Source organism: Leopardus geoffroyi, chromosome B2 (genome assembly GCF_018350155.1).
Source record: "Leopardus geoffroyi isolate Oge1 chromosome B2, O.geoffroyi_Oge1_pat1.0, whole genome shotgun sequence".
Taxonomy (NCBI): domain Eukaryota; kingdom Metazoa; phylum Chordata; class Mammalia; order Carnivora; family Felidae; genus Leopardus; species Leopardus geoffroyi.
The window spans coordinates 29,431,820-29,451,545 of record NC_059332.1 but is presented as its reverse complement, the minus strand read 5'-3'; the positions used below and the strand labels follow the sequence as shown (position 1 = coordinate 29,451,545).

The window sequence follows — 19,726 nt, the reverse complement described above, 5'->3', positions numbered from 1 at the left end:
AGAGAATCTCCCCCCACAACACACAAACCTTGCATTATTTTTTGACATATTTTTAACCATAGGACTTACATGTTTTATTATGTATCTTGTCTTCGACCCTCCCTTCGGTAAGGGATTTTTTCTGATTAGTTCTTTGCCATATCCCCAGCAACTAAAATTGTGCTTAGCACACAGCATTTGTTGAATGAATAAGTGAGAGAGGGATCCACAGACCGACCATCAGGGGACGACTGAGGAACTTAGTAGAGGCGGAAATAGAACATTTTATCCCAAGCCTCAGGGGCGGTACCGCGAGGTTTGAATTCGCTCGGCCACCATAGTGCTTAGACCGGAAATGATCGGGCGCTTCCGGCCTCGGTGGTCCGGGAGGAGGGTTTGGGGCTGTCGGAAACCAAACCTCAAGGTCCTAAGGCAGGTCCTTTGCGGAGCTGAGACTCCAGCCTAGGACTCCAGGTCTCCGGGCCTCCGACGGGACGGCCGCCAGCGTGGCTGCTCGAGAGAATTCAGGGCCAGGAACGGGGCAGCGTGGGTCACCATGGCGACGCCAGCTGGGCTGGAGCGCTGGGTGCAGGACGAGCTGCACTCGGTGTTGGGGTTGAGCGAACGGCATGTAGCCCAATTTCTGATCGGTACCGCGCAGCGCTGTGCCTCGGCCGAGGAGTTCGTGCAGCGCCTCCGAGACACCGATACTCTGGACCTCAGCGGGCCGGCCCGGGACTTCGCCCTGAGACTCTGGAACAAGGTGTGGGAAGGAGTGGGGCAGGGGAGGGGTCCCAGTTTATTTGTCCTGGTGAGACTGGGCTAACTGTTCTTCGGGGAATTAAATAAGCTCAGTTTACAAGCACCTAGCCTTGTCCGTTGTCGCCTGGGTGCTGTGCTAGGTGCTGGACGTCCAGCTGTGGGGAGAAGTTCAAGGAGGGTTAAGTGCTACAGAGCAGTGTTTCTTGAACTTTAATATGCAGAGACTCATTCAGGACCCTTGTTAAAGTGCAGATTCCGATTTATTAGTTATGGTATAGGATCTTAATTTTTGCATTTCTAACTAGTTTCCGGGTAAATCCGATAGTCCACAGACTACACTTTGAATAGCGAGGCCAGAGAAGAGAGGTGCTGGGGCACTTGGGTGGCTCAGTGGGTAAAGCGTCCGACTTCAGCTCGGGTCAGGATCTCCCGCTCGTGAGTTGGATGGAGCCCTGCCACCAGCTCTGTGCTGACAATTCAGAGCCTGAATCCTGCTTCGGATTCTGTCTCCCTCTGTCTCTGCCCCTCCCCCGCTCACTCTCTGTCTCTCTCTTTCTCTCTCAGAAATAAATAAACATTAAAAATTTAAAAAAAAAAAGAGAGAGAGAGAGAAGTTCTGTGGAAGGGCAGAAAAAGGTAGCACTACTGATCAAGGCATGTGGGCCCAAAAATTCCTTGAAATTTGTCAGAGAAGGGGAAAGTAGTAAAGGTGTAAAGGTGAGCTTCTAGAGGACAGAACTGTGTATTTCTTGTCTTTGTATTTCTCTCACCTGACAGCACCTTACAAAACAGGTATATGGAAGAGTGAAAGTGTTTGGCATGTTCCTAGAATGGCAAATAGCCTGCTTTAGTTGTCTGGTGAGAGATATGGTGCCTGGTGAGAGATAAGTTTAGAATGTAAGTAATATGAGGGTAGATGATTTATGTTAATCTGTTTAGCATCTCTGGAATCTGATACAGTGCCAGACATATGACAAGCCTTTGCAAATCAATCCTCGTAGCATGTCGGCCGCCAGCATGGCTGCTTCAGAGAATTCAGGGCCAGGAACGGGGCAGCGTGGGTCATCATAGCGACACCAGCTGGGCTGGAGCACTGGGTGCAGTGGTATCAGAATGACTTAATCATGAGGAACAACAGAGGGTGAGCAACTGAGAATTGGTTTTGAGAATGCAAAATAAACTCCATGAAGGCAGGGATTTTTGTCTTTTGTTTATTCCTGTGTTCGTACCTAGCAAGTACCTGGTGCATTGGACAGGTTTCAATAAATGTTAATTACTGGATGAATATGGTGTGAAGCCATTGGGAAGAGGGACAATGAAGGCTGGTTTAAGATCAGGTCATTCCTTAAATTTGGAATGGGGCAAACTTGGTGGGCAGAGATCAGGAGTTGCTCACATCCCATTATCTTCCCTCCTACTGAAAGGTACCACGGAAGGCAGTGGTAGAAAAGCCAGCTCGAGTGGCAGAGCGAGAGGCCCGAGCCCTGCTAGAGAAGAACCTATCCTATAAGTTGCTGGAAGACAGTGAGGAGAGCAGTGAGGAGACCGTAGGTAGAGCTGGGAGCAATGTCCAGAAGAAGCGTAAAAAACGGAAACACCTCAGGAAGAAACGTCAGGATGAAGAGGAAGAAGAGGAGCAAGAGGTTTCTGAGAAGGAGAAGAGAAAGACAGGGTAAGACAGAAGCAGGATGGGGCAGGGGATGATGGGATGATAAACCTTCAAGGAGGCCTTATGTGATCCTTTGGGCTGGGCTGCAGAGGAAGTAAACAGCTGACTGAGAAGTCAGAGTCGGAGGATGAGTGGGAGAGGACTGAGCGAGAGCGCCTTCAGGACCTGGAGGAACGTGATGCCTTTGCTGAGAGGGTTCGGCAGCGGGACAAGGATCGGACTCGAAATGTCCTGGAGCGGTCAGACAAGAAGGTACATAGGAGCAGCATGTTTTGTAAATCCCCAGGAATATTCCTAGTTGGGTGTGATTGCAGAGATAGTAATCTTTGGGAAGACCAGCGATGGCCTCTGGTGGTATTCATCTGTATGGTAAGAGGACCCCTCTGGGTGCTTTGGCTAAGGCGACCCTCTGCTGAACCTGTAGCCCTAGAGATTCCCACTGAGAAGGGACATTTCTTCATGCTATGGTATATCAAAACCTTGTGATTCTAAAGGGCGAGTGACTGTGGCTTTGGGAGATTTTGTCCTCACAGCGCTTTACTCTTGGTTTCTTTTCCTAGGCTTATGAAGAGGCTCAGAAGCGCCTCAAGATGGCTGAGGAAGACCGGAAAGCCATGGTGAGTCCCAGTGCCCAAGAAGCCAACATCAGAAAGCAAAAGGAAAGACTTTCTAATGAAGTGGTTTGGGGTAGGGGAAAAAGGACACGAAATACAGCGGGGATGCTGATGGGGTGTCAGGTCCCTGTTGACAGGAGCCTACCAAGGACAAACTTAAGTTGTAGAGGGAAGGAAGCTACACACAAACCCTCCTGACTCCTTAGAATTAAATCACGCTGTGTTTGTAAAGGAAGTGTGAGCTTTCCCTTTTCCTGAGACTTAATGAGATGTAATCAAAAGGCAGCTGGAACATCAAGGGGGGTGGCTGGAGGGCAGGGGCAGGGCAGCTATCCCACTGCCCAGGGATCTGCCTGGGGATATGCTGACCATTCAGCTTGGACACACCCAGTTCCAAATACCTTCCTACCATCTAGTCTCTCTATCCCGGACATGGCCTTGTGATCTTCCTCTAGTTTCCTGAGTTGGTCTTCTTACTGAATGGGGACACAACCCTTGTAATTCATGAACTGAACTTGTTATGGTATAAGTTTAGTTAGGGTAGGTGGTTTTCCAAAGGTTTGGTCTTCCCAAGTAAGGTTATACTTTGGTTTCTCAAAAGAATTTTGAGACTCTTGATGTCCTAAGAATGACCTATTAGAACTCAGGTCTCTCCTGACCAAGCCGTCTCATGACCCACCCCACAAAACAATTGTGGTCAGAGAGTACTAAGACATTTGTCTGTACAGGTGTAATGTTTTTATTTGCCAGAATTTAATTTTCCTTTTCTTTTTGAATCATGAAAACTTCCAAACAAATAAGAATGTTGAAAGCATTAGTATAATTAACATTCATATAGACTGGATTCAGAAATGGTTAATTTTTTTCTTAAGTTTTTTTTTTAATGTTTATTTTAGAGAGCGAGCACATGTATGAGCGGGAGAGAGGCAGAGAGAGAGAAGGGACAGAGGATCTGAAGGGGGCTCTGTTCTCAGACCAGAGAACCCCATGCAGGGTTCGAACTCACAAACCGTGAGATCATGACCTGAACTGAAGTAGGATGCTTAACCAACTGAGCCACCCAGGCACCCCTAGAAATGGTTAATATTGTGTGTAGTATTTGCAATGTCTGTGTGAGTGTAGGCTTTTTTTTCTTTTTGAACCATTTAAAAGAGTTTAGACATGGCATTTTATCCTATTAACATGTACCTTCTAAAAATAAAGATATTGTCCTCTAAAGCCACAGTGCCATTGTCACACCCCAGAAGATGAACAGTACTTCTCATGTGTCAACTAGGAACCTGTCCATAGTAAAACTTCCCCAGTTACCCCAAAATGTGTTTAGTAACTGCTTTTCCAAGCAGGAACCCAGTTAAATTTCCTACATTACATTTGGTGTTTCAGACTGTTATATATTTTTTTGTTTCATTCTCTCTCTCTCTCTCTCATCTTGTACTATGTCCTACATTCTGGATTTATCTGACGCTTATCTTGTGGTACTGAGTTCTTCTATGCCCCATGCTTCCTTTAAAGTGGAAATTGTATCTAAATCTTGCCTCAACTCAGATTAAAAAGTTGTGACAGGAACACCTCTTGGGTGGTGATGTGCACTTCACATTATACCACATCAGGGGGGACATCCTATCCGATGTCTACCTGTTAGTGCAGATATCCTTTCTGCCAACAGCCTTTCATCTAATGGTTTTAGTAGCCATTAGATGCAGATCCTTTCCTGAATCTGCTGTTTCACTGGGGATTGCAGAAAGGTGATTTTTGGAGTTTGACATCCCTCCTACATTTTTTGGCTAACCTTGTTATGTAAAGAAGAGCTTTTCCTTAACAAGTAGGAATGAGCTATCATTCCTTTTTAAAAGGCAGGGAAAATGTTTAATTACTAATTTTCAGAGTAAGGAGTTTGGTGTAACAGCCACCTCACTGGGGGCAAAAGCTTTTTCCCATTCTTTGTGTGTATGTGTGTCACATTGGACTCACGAATTTCTATTTTACAGTATTTTACAGTTTCATATCATTATTCTTTTTTTTTTTTATTTTGAGAGACAGTGCATGTGCATGAGTTGGGGAAGGGCAGAAAGAGAGGGAGAGAGAGAGAATCCCAAGCAGGCTTCACTTTGTCAATGCAGAGCCCAATGTAGGGTTCCATTCCACGACTGTGAGATTATGACCTGAGCTGAAATCAAGAGTCAGATGCTTAACTGACTGAGCCACCCAGGTGCCCTATCATGATTCTTTTTGATGTTTATATTGCCCTGGGTTGTTTTTGTTTGTTTGTTTGTATGTTTGTTTGTTTTAGTAATCTCTACACCCAGTGTGGGGTTTGAACTCAGGATCCTGAGATCAAGAATTCCATGCTCTTCTGACTAAGCCAGCCAGGTGCCCCTCAAATTGCCCTGGTTTTTTGTCCATATTTTAAAAGGATATCTTCTGCTTTACCCATCAGGTTGGAAGGGTATTTGATTGTGTACTCACATTAGATCATGAGCATAAACTTTTAAGTCTTCACAGAACGAACAAGAAAAGCCAAGCAATTAAATCAAATTGGAGTCCCCAACGAAAGGGCTTAATGAGGTTTTGCCACCACAGTAGAGGAGGTTGTTGTGATCCAGAGAAGACAATGTTGCCACAGTGGGAGGGCTCAGGATGAGAGCTGAGAAAGGTCTTATGGATGTGGCCAGTCTTTTATTGGTATCCATAATATGTCCTAAAAAGCTCATATCAAAGGAACCTGTAGAAGCCAAATGACACATTGTAGGAGGTGGGGAGAGGTTAGTTTCAGAGAGCTAGGCCTTTCTGATTACATCTTGCCTTACAGAACACTTTCTGATGTTATACTTCCATTTTTTTGTATATAGTGTATTTTTCCCCTTTTCCCAAACCATAGTCATTTGATTTAAGACCAGGGAGCATCTTACAGGCTGAAGATTACCTACTGTTTTTGGCACAGCCAGTGGTTTTCGTTTGAGACCTGTGCTTCTAAATGCTGGTATTAGCCCTTTTGTTTTCCTCCTTTCCACTAAGTTGAATAAAATAATAAGAATATAATCTAAAATATTCAAATAATTGCCCTGATGTATTTGTATTGACAAAGATGGTGAGACTGTCCAGAAGTCCTTCCAGTTGGATCGTGCTGCTAGAAGATAGTGTGTGGGGTCAATGTGTGGCTTTCAGAGAGGCCCAGCTTGGAGTATACCATTAGGTTGGACATTGCAGAGGGACATTGCCAGCCTGTTGGGGAATTTGTCACTTTTACAGATAGATAAGGAAAGGGGTTGCTATTCTAATAAGATAAGGATTTGGTTGCCCTGTCCTGACCCAGGTCCCTGAGCTGCGGAAGAAATCCCGCCGAGAGTACTTGGCTAAGAGGGAACGAGAGAAACTTGAGGATCTGGAGGCTGAGCTGGCTGATGAGGAGTTCCTTTTTGGGGATGTGGAGCTGAGCCGACATGAGCGGCGGGAGCTCAAATACAAGCGGCGAGTGCGGGACTTGGCCCGAGAGTACCGGGCTGCTGGGGAGCAGGAGAAGCTGGAGGCCACCAATCGTTACCATATGCCTGAGGAGACCCGAGGACAGGTGAGATTAAGCAGAATCAGCTTCAGCCCTGCTCCCCAAGCTGAGGGCAGGGAGGTCTTGAAGGCATTGACCAGGGCTGTGGCTGGCCCCTTCTTTGTCTTGCCTTTCCTGGTGGGCAGGGGTAGTGACTGGGGAGGAGGGGCCTGGAAAGAAGGCATCACCTGTCTTCACATGTCCTCTCCATAGCCAGCACGAGCTATGGATCTAGTGGAGGAGGAATCAGGTGCCCCTGGGGAGGAGCAGCGGCGCTGGGAGGAGGCCCGGCTGGGGGCAGCGTCCCTGAAATTTGGGGCCCGAGATGCTGCCTCCCAGAAGCCCAAGTATCAGCTGGTGCTGGAGGAAGAGGAGACCATCGAGTTTGTCCGGGCCACTCAGCTCCAGGGTGACGAGGTGAGCGGGAGAACTCTGGGACATCCTAAGGAGGTTGGGAAGCTGGCTCTGAAGCTCATGCCCTTCCTTCTCCTTCTCAGGAGCCATCAGGCCCACCACCTCCAACCCAGGCTCAGCAGAAAGAGTCCATCCAGGCTGTCCGCCGCAGCCTCCCAGTGTTCCCATTCCGTGAGGAGCTCCTGGCTGCTATTGCTAATCATCAGGTCCTCATCATCGAGGGTGAGACAGGCTCCGGGAAGACCACCCAGATCCCGCAGTATCTCTTTGAGGAGGTACAGTCATCCACACCCTCCAGGTTGCTGGGCACTGGCCCTTGACAAGCACAGTCCTGTCAGACCTTCTTTTACATGGTGTTTTGAGTAGCTGCTTACCTTTTCGTCTTCAGTCACTTAGTCTTTTCCTCTAAATTGTGAGTTTCTTAAGAATAAGGACAAACCCTTTATGTTTCTATTCTCACTTCCTGCCACCATGTTTGTGTCTAGTTCCATACATTCATGTTGGAAGAACATGTAAGCGGATAGATGGTGGGCTGTGGACCTTCCCATGCCAGCCAGCTCAGCTGTTGCTCCTCTGCAGGGGCCAAAGAACGAAGAGTCAAAGGACTCATTTTCCTTTTTCACCTTCTTTTGTTTTTCATTGCATCTGGGTCTGTCCCAGTTATCTGTCCTGTTCCACCTCAAATCTAGCAGGGCCTGAACATGATTACCCAGACGCTGGGACTCTCAGGGCTGGGTGACAACGCCCTCAGGGGCGCTAGGTGTGCTGTCCTATCCGTTTGCCCTTGTTTTCAGTTTCTGTCTGTTCCCTCCATTCCCCCTGCCCTGTCATGAATTTACATCTCTTTCTCTGAATTGTCCTGGGTTCCAGGAGCATATTTAACAAAGGGAAAACCTCTTCTCTTGTCATTCAGGGTTACACAAAGAAGGGAATGAAGATTGCCTGCACCCAGCCCCGGAGAGTGGCAGCCATGAGTGTGGCTGCCCGAGTGGCCCGGGAGATGGGTGTGAAGCTTGGGAATGAGGTGAGATATGTGGGGACCAAAGGGTGAGGGGAGCCTCTAGGGTCTGGGACATAGCCCACACTTCACAGGGCTTCACACCACAGGTCCAGGCCCTGGCACCTCATCCCCTAGCCCTGCACTCCCTTCAGGGAGCACCAGCCCAATTTTGATTGCTAATGGCCCCCTTAACAGGTTGGCTATAGCATCCGCTTTGAGGACTGCACGTCGGAGCGAACTGTCCTCCGCTACATGACAGATGGGATGCTCCTCCGGGAGTTCCTCTCTGAACCTGACCTTGCAAGTTACAGGTACACAAGGGGTCCCCACCTCCCACAAGAGAGCCACCATCTTCTCCTCTACCCCATCTGCTGCCTTCCTCCCCCTTCAGTACCTTCCTGTATCTCCTTTAATCTCTGGCCTTTCTTCTCTTTATTCTTACCCAGCTAGTTTGGCCTTTGTCTTCTGACTAGCCCACCATTTCTTAGATCTTTATGGTGTGGATGGTACTAGGACTGAACTGCAGGCGCCATGGAGATGGGGTAGAAGAGACTGCAGAGAAGTCCTCTCCCTTCCCTGCCCACCCACCGCCCCCCGCCCTGTTGCTTCCAGAGTATAGAAAACACCAGGATGGTGAAGTAGTGCTGTAGAGACTTGAAAAGCCATGTGAAGACCCTTTGAAGAAACTTAGAATGTTCAGCTTAGAGAGAAGAAACTCAGGGGACACATCCTGGTTCCCTCTAAACATGGGAAGGGGTGTTACTTGGAAAAAAAGGTCAGACTTGTTTCACGTGACTACAGAGAATACATGGAGCAACCATGGAAGAGGTTATAGTGAGACAGATTTCAGCACAATACCAAGAAGCCAGAGTGGTGATCAGAGGGGCTGTCAGTATGCCTGGACCCTCACTCTTGGGCCTTTGGCCAAAGTCTTGGAGTGCCTTGGCCTGTGAATAGTGAGTTCTCAGTGTTGGTGTTGCCAAGCAGGGCTTTACATGAACATGTGTTTAGGAGGAGAAGGGATCTGTGCATGGGCTAGTGGTGGGGTCAGGCCAGCTGAGCAATATGTGCCTTTTTAACTTTTAGGAGGCTATAGATTTCTGGTCCTAGGATATCATATATGGAGCAATAGAACAAATATAATTTGAGCCTTCACATCCCTTGCAAAAATCTCAGAACCCATAGAAGGCTAGCCAGTGTAAGAGTGTTTGGGGCGTGGGGTTTTCCCATCAAATCAGCCTGCTTTGTGAAACAGCTGGGGACTACACCAGCATAGTCAGGGTTAGGCACAAAGGGTTGAGCCAGGGGGTGAGTTCCTGCAGGCTTGACTGTCACCTGGAAATCCAAAGACTTGAGCAAGGATAAAGAAGCATGGCACACATGTAACTAAGGAGGAAACCAAGAAGCCTGCAAGGTCCTTTAAGTTTGGGGTAGAAAGACTTAACCGCTCCCTCTCTCCACAAAGAGGCAGCAGGACCAACAGGGACACACCACAGCAGTCCATTGGGAGCCTGGGAACTTCTGGGCTGTTCAGATCGTGGTGGTTCAGATCTGTCTGTTCATCCCCAGCCAGCCTGGGGAGCCCAGCCTTATTTGAAGAGGCCCTGCTCTCACTTTTTTTCTGCTTTAAAACAGATATTCTTACTTCTATTGACTCTGACAGACCTTTGACTCTGATCCAGAGAGGATTGACTTGTCCTGGCCTTGGCTTCCAGCCTCCAGATCTTGGTTATTGTTGTCTGCCAGGCTGGAATAGGCTGCAGACCCTGGGGTCTTGACCTTCTTTAACTTTTTGTTGCTCTTCCTTAACTGGGGTGATTGGCTTCTCCTTGGAACTCCCTCCTCCCGCATTCACCTTTGGGCTCTTTACTTCCGTTTGTGCCCTTATCCAGGGCACCCTAGTGTCCTCTCCTGCAATGCCCAGCTTTCCTTGCTCACTGCTCCCCTGTTCTTTCCCCAGCGTGGTGATGGTAGATGAGGCTCATGAACGGACCCTACACACAGACATTCTCTTTGGGTTGATCAAGGATGTTGCTCGCTTCCGGCCTGAGCTGAAGGTCTTGGTGGCTTCAGCCACACTGGACACTGCCCGTTTTTCCACCTTCTTTGATGACGCCCCTGTCTTCCGAATCCCTGGACGCAGGTTTCCAGTTGACATCTTCTATACCAAGGTGCTCCCCTCAGGGAGGATGGACTTAAGTGTGAGGCACCAAAGCTTGAGCCTTTGGAGAAGGTTGTTCGAAAGATGGAAGGGGAAATGGAGAGTCCAAAGGGGAACTGGGATAAAGTGGTTACTGAGCTGGGAGAAGAGGAAGAGGTTTCCTGAACAGATGGCCTTCCTGTGACCCTTCTCCTCCTCATCCCCAGGCTCCAGAGGCTGACTACCTGGAAGCTTGTGTGGTGTCTGTGCTGCAGATCCATGTGACCCAGCCTCCCGGGGATATCCTGGTGTTCCTGACAGGACAGGTGTGAGGTGTAGGGGAGGGATGATGATGTGTGTATCCCAGGGGAAGACAGAGCTGGCATGTCAGCTGTATGTCACTGGACTGTTCTCCCCATCCCAAATCTAGGAGGAGATTGAGGCCGCCTGTGAGATGCTCCAGGATCGCTGCCGCCGCCTGGGCTCCAAAATCCGGGAGCTCTTGGTATTACCCATTTATGCCAACCTACCTTCTGACATGCAAGCTCGAATCTTCCAGCCCACACCCCCTGGGGCACGAAAGGTTAGTTGGAGAAACCCACACAACTAGTAATGGAAAAGAGAGTATGTGCCTGCCCTGTGCAGGATATGTCCTGGGCACTGTTGCAGCTACAGGGTTCAGTAATAGTCCCTCACTTCCAGAGCTGGAGAGAGAGAATAATTCAGCATGAACTGAGACATAGCCAAATACATGATCTGTTAAGTAGCACTGTAGGGGTGCAGAGGAGGAGGGAGGTCCTTGGTGTGCCAGCAGGTTAGATTTGATCTGGACCTTTAAGAAAAATGGTGGGGAATATCAGAGCAAGGCCTAAGGTGAGTTTGAGATCAGAGCATTATCTAGAAGGCTGAGTGGAAAGTTCACAAGGTGAAAACTTTGGACTGATATTAGGGAGGGCCTTTCATAGCAGTTGAAAGCATTTGGACTTTAGACGATTGGGTGGCATTCAAAAGGTTTTGAGCAAAGATGTAACTTTCATTCAACAAATATTTAACAAGCTCTCCCACATGCCAGTTACTGTTCTAGGGAACAAAGATACAGTGATGAACTAAGTCCCTAGCCTCCCAGAGTTTATAGTCTAACAGAGGTTAGGAGACAGTGGACATGTAAATACACAATGCTGATTTATGACAAATGCGAATGCTGTGGAGAAATACAGTGCAGCTTGGGAAGATGGAGACTGACTCTAGGGGGTGGGAGTGAGGAATGGCAGGAAAGTATTTTCCTTGGGGTGTAGGGAAGGCCTCTCCCTCTCCAGTAAGGTGAAAGGGAAGCTGAGGCCTGAACCTGGTGAGGGAGGGAGCCAGGCTGATAATCTGGGAGATGAGTGTGTCCAGCAGAGGTAAGAGCTTATGCAAAGGACCCGAGTGAGGAGTATGCTCGGACCAGCCTGGGAGCCTGGCTGGGAGCCCTTACTCAGAGGTAAGGTCAGAATGGTAGCCAGGGCTGGAGGACTGAGGGCCTTAAGGGACTTGTATATAATTCTCAAGTAGGCAGGAAGCCATTGAAGGATGGGGTTAGAGACGTGACAAGTTAACATTTTTAAAGAACCATCTGGATGCCAGGTAAACAGGGCTTGGAGTAAAGCCAGGAAGACACATGAGGAGGCTATTGCAGGAAGTAGTGGGGGAGGGTGAATGTGAAAGTGGTGTTGGACAAGATGGAGGCAGGGACCTGGACCCACCCTCTCCCATTTCTGAAAAAAGTTCTAACTCCTCTTCTCCCTATTCCCTTTCCACATCATGTCCCTGTTTATCCCTACTTCTCCCTTGCCCCTGCCTGGCCTTGGACCCCTCTCCTGCCTTTGGATATGAATCCCCTCAGCTCTTGCCCCTTGTCTGCACCTACTTGTCTACTTGAATCTTCCAGGATTACTTTTTCTAGGTAACTTGGTGGGTGGGGTCCCTGGATGATTCTACATCCTTTCACTCAGGTGGTTGTGGCAACAAACATCGCTGAGACGTCACTCACCATTGAGGGCATCATTTATGTGCTGGATCCAGGGTTCTGTAAGCAGAAGAGCTACAACCCTCGCACAGGCATGGAATCCCTCACTGTCACACCCTGCAGCAAGGTCAGCCTGATTGGGTTCTAGCAGGGTCTCCATGGGGAAGGTTCAACTCAGAAACCTGTGGGAGCTTCTCAGAGGACAGGAAATAAGCAACCTACATCCTCTCAGATTTCTTTTTTTTTTTTTTTTTTTTTTTTTTTTACCATTTATTCACTTCTGAGAGTGAGAGAGACAGAGCATGAGCGGGGGAGGGGCAGAGGGAGAGGGAGACACAGAATCAGAAGCAGGCTTCAGGCTCCGAGCTGTCAGCACAGGGCCCAACGCAGGGCTAGAACTCATGGACTGCGAGATCATGACCTGAGCTGAAGTTGGATGCTCAACCGACTGAACCAACTAGGTGCCCCCTTTTTTTTAAATGTTCATTTATTTTTGAGAGAGAGAGACTGAGTGCGAGTGGCAAGGAGGGGCAGAGAGAAAGGGAGATATGGAATCCAAAGCAGGCTCCATGCTGTTAGCACAGAACCCAGCGTGGGGCTCAGACTCACTAACCATGAGATTGTGACCTGATCGGAAGTCGGATGCTTAACCGACCAAGTCACCCAGGTGCTCCCATCCTTTCAAATTTCTTGCATAAATATTGCCCTTTGTCTTTTCCCTCATCAGATTGTCAGCTGTCCTGCTTCTCCTTTCTTTCCAGGCCTCAGCCAATCAACGAGCTGGTCGGGCGGGTCGGGTGGCTGCAGGGAAGTGCTTCCGCCTGTATACCGCCTGGGCCTATCAGCATGAGCTGGAGGAAACCACTGTGCCAGAGATCCAGAGGACCAGCCTGGGCAATGTTGTGTTGCTGCTCAAGAGCTTAGGTTATTGGGGTCCCCCAGTTTTCCTGAGAGGAGGGAGGTGGGGTTAGAGTCACTGGTCCTTGCAGAGAAACTGTCTATTCCCTCACATCTTTCTTTAGGGATCCATGACCTAATGCACTTTGATTTCCTGGACCCTCCACCATATGAGACCCTGCTGCTGGCCTTGGAGCAGTTGTATGCTCTGGGAGCCCTCAACCACCTTGGGGAGCTCACCACGGTGAGGTGGGAGGACAGCATGGGCTGGGCAGGATGAAGGGATTGGGGGTAACCTCTTGAATGGTGGAGAGACACCTGAAGGAGGACTGGCCTCAACTCTCTTTCCTTCCTTAGTCTGGTCGAAAGATGGCAGAGCTACCGGTGGATCCCATGCTATCTAAAATGATCTTGGCCTCTGAAAAGTAAGCAACCCTCACCCTGCCCAAACCCCCAGCACACAAACCGGCTGTGCCTCTTTCTGTCTCTTGGGGCCACCTTTGTTATCTTGCTTTTTTTCTCTACTGTATTATTCTTTAACAAGTTAGAAAGCTCTTACTGCCCCTTTTGAGGCTCACAAGGGGCAGTAAGACACTGTCTTGCCCTTCCTTGATCATGATATGAAGTGGATAAGATTGACTAACAGAAAATTTGGGGGCATGAATGGATGTGGAAGTCCCTTCACACCTGTGCAGAGTGCTATTTGTGGACTGGTTTGGGGACTTACTCATTCCTAAGGTCTCAGACTGTAACATTCAGATGTAGTTTTGGAGGGATCACCTTTAAATGCCATTCCCCTGCCATGGTTGAGGTCAGAGGTGATTACATGAAGTGCTGTCTTTCCCTGATGCACACAATACACACCTTCCTCCTATAGAACCCTCAGAAGTCCCAAGTGCTTTCCTGTCCCCACCTCCAAGGATAGCCCTCCTCTGTTATGTTTCATGTCCTCGACACCCATATTGCCATTGCTGCAACCAAAATCTGTCTGCTCTGGTTTGTAGCCATTATCCTAACCAACAGTTTCCATGTGAGGACATAGCTACACACAGTGATCACTTTTCCCCTCACCGTGTGTCTGTTCCTGTGTGTCTTCCTTTGAATCCTCATGTTTTCCCCTTCCTGCCCCAGGTATAGCTGTTCAGAAGAGATCCTGACAGTGGCTGCCATGCTCTCTGTCAACAATTCCATCTTCTACAGACCCAAGGACAAGGTCGTCCATGCCGACAATGCCCGTGTCAACTTTTTCCTCCCTGGTGGGGACCACCTGGTTCTGCTAAACGTTTATACACAGGTCACTGGGCATGGATGATGGGAATGAGGGAGACATGAGGGGAGACTCTGGTTCTGCTACTTATCCCCCCCACTTCTCCCCCTTTTTTTAACCGTCTTCACAGTGGGCTGAGAGTGGTTACTCTTCCCAGTGGTGCTATGAAAACTTTGTACAGTTCAGATCAATGCGCCGAGCCAGGGATGTGCGGGAACAGCTGGAGGGGCTCTTGGAACGAGTGGAAGTTGGTCTCAGCTCCTGCCAAGGGGACTATATTCGTGTACGCAAGGTCAGCGTTTCTTTAGTTTGCTGTTCCCCACACCCCCTCAATCTATGGAGCAAGCTTCTCCAGCGGCCTGCAGTCATCCCTCCAGCCTGAGGATATGTCCTCTTCCCCTGTGGAAAGTGTGCTCTTCTGTGCTTTCTCCCCCCACGCCAATGAAGGTTCCTTCTCAGTGGGTTCTTCATGCATCCTTTACCTTTCTAGTTCTCCAGAAGCCTGAACTAAAAAGGTAGTGAGTGCTTAGGGTGCTTGGATATCTGGCTTTCTGGTTGACTTTCTTTCCTGTCTGCCCCTAAGGCCATCACAGCTGGTTACTTTTACCACACGGCGCGACTGACTCGTAGTGGCTATCGCACAGTCAAACAACAGCAGACAGTGTTCATTCACCCCAACTCCTCTCTCTTTGAGGAACAGCCACGCTGGCTGCTCTACCATGAACTTGTCTTGACCACCAAGGAATTCATGAGACAGGTGAGGGGACCTTCCCCTGCCCAGGAAGGTGGAGATGTGCGGGGCAGTGGGATCCTAGCAAGCTCAAAATCCAGATTCAAGTTGCTGAGACCAGCAGAGAAAGGAAAACACATTGATTTAAGGTAGGATAAAATAGAAAGACATTGTTTCTAACAGCTGTGTCAGCATCTACTAAGATCTGCATACTCATTCAATGAATTAGTGAATGAGAATGTCTGTTGTCTCAGTATTTTCAGATGCTGGGGTGAGAATGGTGAACAAAGCAGATGTGGTCTCTGTCATGAGTGTAGTTTATATAGCTTTATGATCAGATTTTTTAGGGATAGTTTGCTTGGGATCCTGAGTGACATGTAGAGGTGTGTCTGCCTTTGGGGTATATAGTATTAGAACCTGGCACCTTTCCCCTAGCCCTGTAGTTAAAGGTGGAAAAAAAGAAACTTTTTGGTCAAACACGTACATTATGAATCTAGGTTGGAAAAAGGGGAACCCTGCTAATTTTTTTCATCTCTTCTAGGTATTAGAGATTGAAAGCAGTTGGCTTCTGGAGGTAGCTCCCCACTATTATAAGGCCAAGGAGCTAGAAGATCCCCATTCTAAGAAAATGCCAAAAAAAATAGGCAAGACACGAGAAGAGCTAGGGTAAAGAGAAGGGAACACAAACAACCCAACGCCAGCTCCTTTTCTTTCTGTAGTATTATTTAATATCTATTAATAAAAGTATTTTTGGAATAAAGCTTGTAGGAACTTTTGAGATGCAGAGAAAGTGACGTGGAAATTCTCATATATTTACTTAGACTTTATTATTTACAAATTAAATTACACAGCAGCTTTACATGGCATGAGATGGCAAAAAAGGAGAGAAAAGAGAGGAGGAAGCTGGCTCCCAGAGATTCTAGGCCACCTCCACCTCCACCACTTGTGCGTATGTAGCAAAGTCTTCAGTGCTGCCTCCACCCAGTTCCTGGATCAGGTCTTAGAACACAGGTGTAAGTTGGGTTCTGGCTCTGACAGTCCTAGAGCCACCAGGGCTCCCACTAGCAGTTTCTTCACAGGTGTTGGGGGTGAGTGTGAAGGCATCAGCTGCAGGAACAAAGGTTAATGCCAGCTGGTGGGATGTTCTATCCCTTCACCCCATCCCCATCCAGTCTAAAGGACTCACTTTGTCTAGGCGATGGCGACAAATGAGGCCATTGGAATTCAGGAAGAAGGTGGAATAGGCATCATAGGTCCTGGTGAAGGGAAAAAGAAAGGCTTACTGAGGGAGGTGACTGATCGCAAAGTTTAATTCAAGCATTTGTTTAAACCAGTAGTTGCTTAATTTTGCTACACACTAGATCACCTGGAGAACTCTGTAAAGTCCTGATTGCCGAGGCTGTACCCTGTCCCACTTAAATCAGAATGTCTGGCACCAATATTTTTTAAAGATCCTTAGATGATTCCACCATGCAGCAAACTTTGAGGACCACTGGTTTGGGCTGAGCCTAACAATTTCTTGAGATTCTACTCTCTGCCAGAAACTTACCAAATACTCTACCTAGGGTTGCGAGGCTCAACTTATTACACAGGAATTTTCATTTGTTCAATAAATATTTGAATGCCTACTATGTACCACACAATGTACATGAAGAAACCCGAGTTTAGAGGTTTCCTCACGCTCAGTCCCTATTTCTGTATATTAAAGTAGACTAAAACAAAATCCCTGCCCTCAAGAAAAAGCTTGCAGTCAAGTCAGAGTAGATTAAGGATTGTCTGGAAGACTAGACCATCAGAGTCCTAAAGTAGGATTAGGAAACTGACTGGATCTTTTCTCTTACTGGTAAAGCTCTTCCTTGTCACGCTTGTAGAAACGCAGGAAAAGCATGTGGATGGGCAGCCCCACAAGCCGCCAGCGGGCTTGCAGGGTCCAATTCTCTGGGTGGCGGGTCAGCTGTAGAACCTCCAACCGAAGTTGTGCAAAATAGTTCCAGGCCAGGAAGCGGCAGAGGGTCAGTGACAGAATGTACCATGTTAGGCCCCTGTGAAGAAGGGATGGGAAAGCTATCTTATGATGGCATAATGAGAAAAACCTCACTGGCCTCTGGGGAATGGGAAACAGTTGTGAGAAGTAGCAGGACCTTCTCTGGTAAGTGAAAAAGGTCAAGTATAAAGCATTGGGTGGTTTTCTTTCCCAAGGCCCTACCCGTGCCTGGATTCTCACTTGGTGCGTATGTTCAGGATCTCATTGATGAATTCCACATCCGATGAGTAGAGAGTATAGTCGTGGGAGTGAAGGAAGAGATTGGGAAGCTAGGTGGAAGAAGAAGGTATCAGTCCAGTAGGAAAGAAATTATCCTATTTCTCAGTTTTCTCTTTTTGGTGCCTCTTTACTCCCCTCTGAAAGGAAATCTCATTCCATGTCTAACTTCCCTTAAATCAAAACTGAAGAACATCTCTTCCTTGGGAAATGACATAATACATATATTTGCCTGCCTCGTGATTTCAAGAAAATCCTCTATTTCCAAGTATTGCCTACATCCCTTCTCACTGTGGGTGAAGCCCACTTTCAAGCTGACTTACCTCGTGTCTCAGTCTCTCATACATGATAGCCAGGTGCTCCTCCATACTCGGATCTCCTGATGGAGTGGCAGGGCAAGGGCAAGAGGTCCCAGGGGCTTGGAAAGGTATCAAAGCCCCAGGAGAGGGGCAGGGAGGTCCCTCAAATAGGCTCCTAAGCCCATCCAAGCAGCCGCTATGCATCTCAGGTCCTGGTCCCTCCTCTCCCTTTCCTGGAGGGAGAACCACCCATGGTGAGCTGAGGGCCTGGATCTGAGGGAGAGGGAGGGGGGGAGCTCGGGGAAGCAACCAGATAGGAGGGGGTAGGAGTGGGGGAGACCAGAGAATAGAAGATGGAGAAGTGGTTGTTGTGGAGTGGGGCCAAAGTGGAGGAAATGGTAGAGCCCGTGGAGAAAGCTGGTCCTAAGGAGGAAGAATAAAAGGAAAAAAGGTAAGAATCTAGCTGCCTGATACCCCCGCATCTAAACTCTGTTCATTAATATGCTTCCAATCCTGCTCCTCCTGACAGGAGAGAGAAAATTATTAGAGGAAAATGGGATGAATTCATCTCTACTGAAAACAGGAGGAAAGAGTTTCCTGTGACACAGGTACTACTTCCCCCAAAACAGTACACTTGTTTAAGATCCTAACACTGTTTGGGGGCAATTCTACCTCTCTTACAGGAAGAATCATAATATATTTTTTGAAAAAAAGAACGAGTAACAGATTTTCGCTTACTGTGGATGAAATAACGTAGCCTGTAAGGGAACTCCACCAAGCAGTGTGTAACAGAAAAAAAACATCCAACTGGAAGCAGGAGACATTTCTCTGAGCTCCGATTACATTGTGACACCTTAGGCATTCTCATTACCTATGCCTATCTCTTATAAATGTCCTCTTATAAACGAGGACGATGAAGCCACACTGAGTTATTATGAGGACTATATGACCTAATTAATGTAAATAAAACTCCGCGACCTATAAAGTAGTATGTAGATGTAAGCTACTATCATTTCGGGCCCCCCTTAATGACAGAAACAAGCCCAGGAGACCGTTAAAGGTCTCCAGACCTTTAACGAAGGTTAATGAAACCAGAGGGCTTCATTCCTCTGGTTTAACTACGCTTAAAGTGCGATGAGTGGGAGGCCACTCATAGGCCTAGCCCAAGTCTCTCCGCTCTCAAGGAACCCCCCCGGGCGAGGGGGGGGGTGTCTCACTACCGGGAAGGCAGGCGGGCCGTGCAGGTACCTCTGTCCCCAAAGGTGTCCCTGAGGCACCGTCTCCGCTGGGGGTGTGGCCATCTTGCCCACCCTGGAGCGGGGGCCCGAGTCTGGTCCAGCCGGGCCGGCCTTTCTGCCAGGACCGCTATCCGGGTGGAAGATGCGCGAGCTGCAAAGCGCGGCCCGTAGGTCTGTCCGGTCGGGACTTGGAAACTCCCGGGGCAGCTCTGCGGCCGGGCTGCGAACCTCTCCACCCACTGCCCTTCAAATCACCTCCAGGCACAGGTAACCGCAGAAGCTGGGACGAAATGCGGCCTCGCCCCGCCGTCCCAGCTTCAATCCAACCTGCACAACCCAGACCCGGGAGAACCAACATCCCGTGTACGCCACCGATGGCGGTACAACCCTCCAATCCTCGCGACCCCTCGCCCCTCCATGCACCGCCCAGCCCAGGTGAAAAGGGGCGGTAGGACGCCACTGCGCCTGCGCGGACGGGGCGCGCGCTCCGCCCTACGCGCCGGCTCTGAGGAGGGTCTCACCCCGCCCCCTCCTCTCCCGGGTTTCCCCTTTACTCTCACCTGGGGGCGAGCCTGGTAGGTTCGGAGGCAGGGGCCGAGACGCCGGGCCGCCCCCCGGCTGGGCTGGTACATGATCTTCCGGGAGCGGAGACAGCGCCTCCCGTGTCCGGCCTCCTCACAGGGGTGAGCGCGCCCTGGAGCCGGTTTCTTGAAGGGGAAAGGAGGTGGGGGGGGGGGGTGTTGGTTAAGGGGCTGAAGGGAGGGAAACGGAGATGTTGCGCGCTTGCGCACTGCAGCGGATTCCAGGGAAGCGGTGAGGCACTTTGTCTGCACTAAGTGCGCCTGCGCTCGCCTGTTCTTGAGGCTGCCTCAGAGCGCTTGCGCAGTAAACTACCGTCCAGGGGAACACAG

The 19,726-nt window shown here is 48.9% G+C and overlaps 2 protein-coding genes across 4 annotated transcripts; one reads left to right on the top strand and one right to left on the bottom strand.

The window, feature by feature from the left end:
• Positions 1–16: 16 nt before the first annotated feature.
• Positions 17–15,778, top strand: DHX16 (DEAH-box helicase 16). 2 transcript variants are annotated; one of them, XM_045500626.1, is made up of 20 exons: positions 17–742; positions 2,166–2,413; positions 2,500–2,662; positions 2,971–3,027; positions 6,338–6,592; positions 6,779–6,982; positions 7,063–7,254; positions 7,893–8,003; positions 8,175–8,290; positions 9,940–10,150; positions 10,347–10,445; positions 10,550–10,702; positions 12,111–12,251; positions 12,886–13,048; positions 13,147–13,265; positions 13,379–13,446; positions 14,153–14,315; positions 14,419–14,580; positions 14,872–15,045; positions 15,560–15,778. In XM_045500626.1, exons 1-20 carry the CDS (start codon positions 536–538, stop codon positions 15,686–15,688), a joined length of 3,135 nt encoding a protein of 1,044 aa, XP_045356582.1. In that variant the 5' UTR covers positions 17–535; the 3' UTR covers positions 15,689–15,778. The 2 variants fall into 2 exon arrangements, with proteins under 2 accessions (XP_045356582.1, XP_045356583.1); XM_045500627.1 differs by lacking the exons at positions 17–742; positions 2,166–2,413; positions 2,500–2,662; positions 2,971–3,027; positions 6,338–6,592 and having other exon boundaries at positions 6,783–6,982; positions 7,063–7,201.
• Positions 15,779–15,828: 50 nt separating this feature from the next.
• Positions 15,829–19,712, bottom strand: CB2H6orf136 (chromosome B2 C6orf136 homolog). Of its 2 annotated transcripts, XM_045500644.1 has the most exons (8): positions 19,143–19,188; positions 19,071–19,095; positions 18,798–18,966; positions 17,602–18,000; positions 17,243–17,331; positions 16,860–17,060; positions 16,205–16,274; positions 15,829–16,125 (listed from the first exon to the last, which is right to left on the bottom strand). In XM_045500644.1, the coding sequence occupies exons 1-8, from the start codon at positions 19,171–19,173 to the stop codon at positions 16,012–16,014; spliced, it is 1,098 nt and encodes a 365-aa protein (XP_045356600.1). In that variant the 5' UTR covers positions 19,174–19,188; the 3' UTR covers positions 15,829–16,011. The 2 variants fall into 2 exon arrangements, with proteins under 2 accessions (XP_045356600.1, XP_045356601.1); XM_045500645.1 differs by lacking the exons at positions 18,798–18,966; positions 19,071–19,095; positions 19,143–19,188 and adding an exon at positions 19,376–19,712.
• Positions 19,713–19,726: the final 14 nt, after the last annotated feature.